We start from the raw sequence: 3,284 nt of genomic DNA on the forward strand, positions 1-3,284 counted from the left end.
AAAAGAAAAGAAATGAAATGAAAGTTTGCTAATATTTACTTGTTTTTTAACAATTGGGAGGGAAGACTAGGTATTTTTTATTAATTGTATTTGTTGGAGATGAGGATTTTATATACTCATTTGGGTTTTTGGTACTTTCGTGTTAACTATGTAGTTGTCGAATCTTTTCACGTTACTTTACATTTAATAAATGAATAATATATAAATAAAGTTAATTAAGATAACTTTTCTGTTTTTCTTTCTTTAGGGTGCCATTTGTGGCATTTGAAACCACCTTCTTGTCCTCTCTTAACTACATTTAAAGAACTCAGTACTAAAGTAATAGATCTTTCAAAATGTGTTATTGCTCTTGGTGAATTTTCAACAGTGAATTCAAATTCAAAAAGCAAAAATTCTGCAGGTGTGGTAAGTATTAGAGAGCACATTCATTGAAGGACATTTCTCCTACATGTTTCAGAGAAAAAAAAATTTTTGGATATCTACTATTGTAGCCTAGAGTTCCTTTTTTCCTAGAGTCTAATGTTAAAAAATAAATCCTAATTGTAGCACATATTTCTTTTAAATACTCATAGAGCTTTAAAAACATTTTAAGAAGTAATGAATTTTCAGATATCGACCACACAGCAGGAATTAAAAAAAAAAGAATTAATGAAAGCCAGTTTTGAAAGAATATTAGATTATATAGCACATTTTGATACATTATAAATCAACATTATAGTATATTAAGTGTATAAATTATAGTTAGTTGAAAGGGAGAGAAATAAAATATGAGCTAAATCCTTCAGAAGCTATGCAAATACAGCTTTGTGTTCAGTGAGTAGAGCTTACATTGATACTGACTTCTTATGGACAAGTGGTTGGTAATATTGTGATTAATGTGAGTAGATGATTTGGCTCTGTTATTGTGCATTTTATTCTTCTTCTTTTTTTTTTTTCTTTGTCTTTTTTCACTCCTCTGTAGACCCAAGGAGCATTTTATTCTTTATTGCAGTTTATGACGACACGTAAAGATTTTACTGAAGAAGTAAGAAATCTTTTGCTGGAGGAAATTAGGTTGTCAAATCCTGAATTTTCTTTGAGAAAATATTTTCCCTTTCTTCTAAAAAAACGAATTGAGCATCAGGTACTTTCTGAGTGCCATGGGAAGCAAGGTTAGTGATAATTATTATCTATGTTAATATGTCGGATTTGAAAACACTAAGACTTAGCCATTGACTCTTGGAAGTGGTCACTACAAACAAACATTGCTTACAGTTGGCAGGGAAAATTGTTCAACTGAAGTAAAAGCATCTTGTACAGTGCCATGTTAGTCCCTGCCAGCTTCCAAAGATGCCAACCCAAAGACAACTTTAATTATGTTAAAATACTTATCATTCATTTAAGGAAAGCCTTAGATGAGATAATGTGAACTTACATAGCTGGAACAAAGGCAATCTAAATATTAAGATCTCTAGCTTGTTTTCAGTATGTTACGTTTGATTCTTGCCTTTTCATTTTAAAGTCATAAGGCTATTGTGTTGGGCCTTGTGACTCTCACCTGTAATCCCCACTACTTGGGAGGCTGAAGCAGGAGGATTGCTTGAGCCCAGGAGTTGGAGGTTGTAGTGAGCTATGATCACACCACTACATTGCAGCCTGGGCAACAGAGTGAGACCCTATGTCTTAAATTTAAAAAAAAATTAGATATTTGAAGGTGATAAAAGCTTATTAAGTATTAAAAATTATTTTTGGTTGATTAGTAAGCATTTCTTTAATTCCCATAATAGAAAGTCCACAGCAAGAGCCTGATGTCAATCAAAAAGAAACCAAAAGGAAACGAGTGGAAACAGGAAATCATAAGTCAAAAAGAAAGAAACCAAATGAAAATTCAGAAAGTCCAGAAAAGATAAATCGGAAGCCAGAAGAACTTGACAAAAGAAACAACTCTTCTGTCATCGAGATAGATTCTTCCAAAGGTATATTTTCAAAAAGATCCCAGAAGAAACAAACTGCTTTGAATCCACATGAAGTGGAAACAGAAGCAGAAGATTTTGATGTTCTGATAACAGACAATGACAAAGAGTCTGCATCAGAATTATCTTCTTTTCCTGGCAAATTGGATTTTCTCCCTCTGGTTCTAAAACTCTCTTGTTTTTTAACCTCTCATTGTTTTCCCCTCTCTTTTAATATACACTTATCACAACTTTCAGAAAGTATGTATGTGTATAAGATAAGTGGAAGCCTCACTGATTAGAGGCTTACAAATAACCATGTTAGTAGTCTTTGATTTTTCTGTGCTTCTGTAAATAAATATGCTTCTTTAAAAATCTGGGATCATACTACATACTATTTTACAATGTATTTCACATGTCTTTGACATGTTCCCATCCAGTTAATGTGGCCTTTCCAGAGTATTCCAATGAATGGATTTAATTAATCCATTTATGTAGCTTTATATAAGTTAAGTATCCCTAATCCAAAAATCTGAAATCCGAAATGCTCCAAAATGCAAAACTTTTTGTGCACTGAAATGATGCCACAAGTGGAAAATTCCACACCTGACCTCATGTGACAGGTCGCAGTCAAACTGTAGCCAAAACTTTGTTTCACGCACAAAATTGTTAAAAAATATTGTATAAAATTACCTTAAGGCTATGTGTATAAGGCGTATATGAACCGCAAATGAATTTCGTGTTTAGACTTGGGTCCCATCCCCAAGATATCTCATTATGTACATGCAAATATTCCAAGATCTGAAAAAAATCTGAAATCCAAAATACTTCTGGTCCCAGGCATTTTGGATAAGGAATGCTCAACCTGTAATATGTTTTAGTATTTGGTATGGCAAGTCTGTCCTGTTTTAAAGAATTTTTATGCATTTACTTCACTAAGTGAACTATAGGGTACCTTATCTCCATAAATCCCATCGAAATTTTGATTTTGCGTTAATTTATAGATTCATTTGGAGAGAAAAATATCAACCTCAAACTGCCAATGAATTCATAGGCAATGAGTTAGCTATAAAAAAGTTACATCTTTATTCAGTCTTCTCAATTAAGAGTGTAGCATCTCTCTCTGTTTACTCAGGTTGATTTTATAGGATGTTTTAATGTTTCTTTTCAGTGGTCAAAAGAGGCTTTGCTAAGATAATGCTGCCTTTGTTCTATACATTACTGGTTTTTATGCTATAAATTGTTTTTCATACTTCATTTCTTGAGTGGTTATTAAAAATTTAAATGTACACTTTTATACCTTTCTTTCACAACGTTATGGTGGTTAGTTTTTTAAGGGGGAAGAGTTTGGCG

At 32.5% G+C, this 3,284-nt stretch overlaps 1 protein-coding gene across 1 annotated transcript in view; it reads left to right on the forward strand.

Annotated features, from left to right (window-relative positions):
- ATAD5 (ATPase family, AAA domain containing 5) overlaps positions 1-3,284 on the forward strand; it is a 72,452-nt gene that overhangs the window by 39,586 nt on the left and 29,582 nt on the right. The window contains 4 exon segments of the mRNA XM_012648232.1: positions 243-405; positions 992-1,151; positions 1,767-2,061; positions 2,936-3,013. Coding sequence (XP_012503686.1) covers positions 243-405; positions 992-1,151; positions 1,767-2,061; positions 2,936-3,013 — 696 coding nt within the window.

Source organism: Propithecus coquereli, unplaced genomic scaffold (genome assembly GCF_000956105.1).
Source record: "Propithecus coquereli isolate 6110/MARCELLA unplaced genomic scaffold, Pcoq_1.0 Scaffold281, whole genome shotgun sequence".
NCBI classification, from domain to species: Eukaryota; Metazoa; Chordata; class Mammalia; order Primates; family Indriidae; genus Propithecus; species Propithecus coquereli.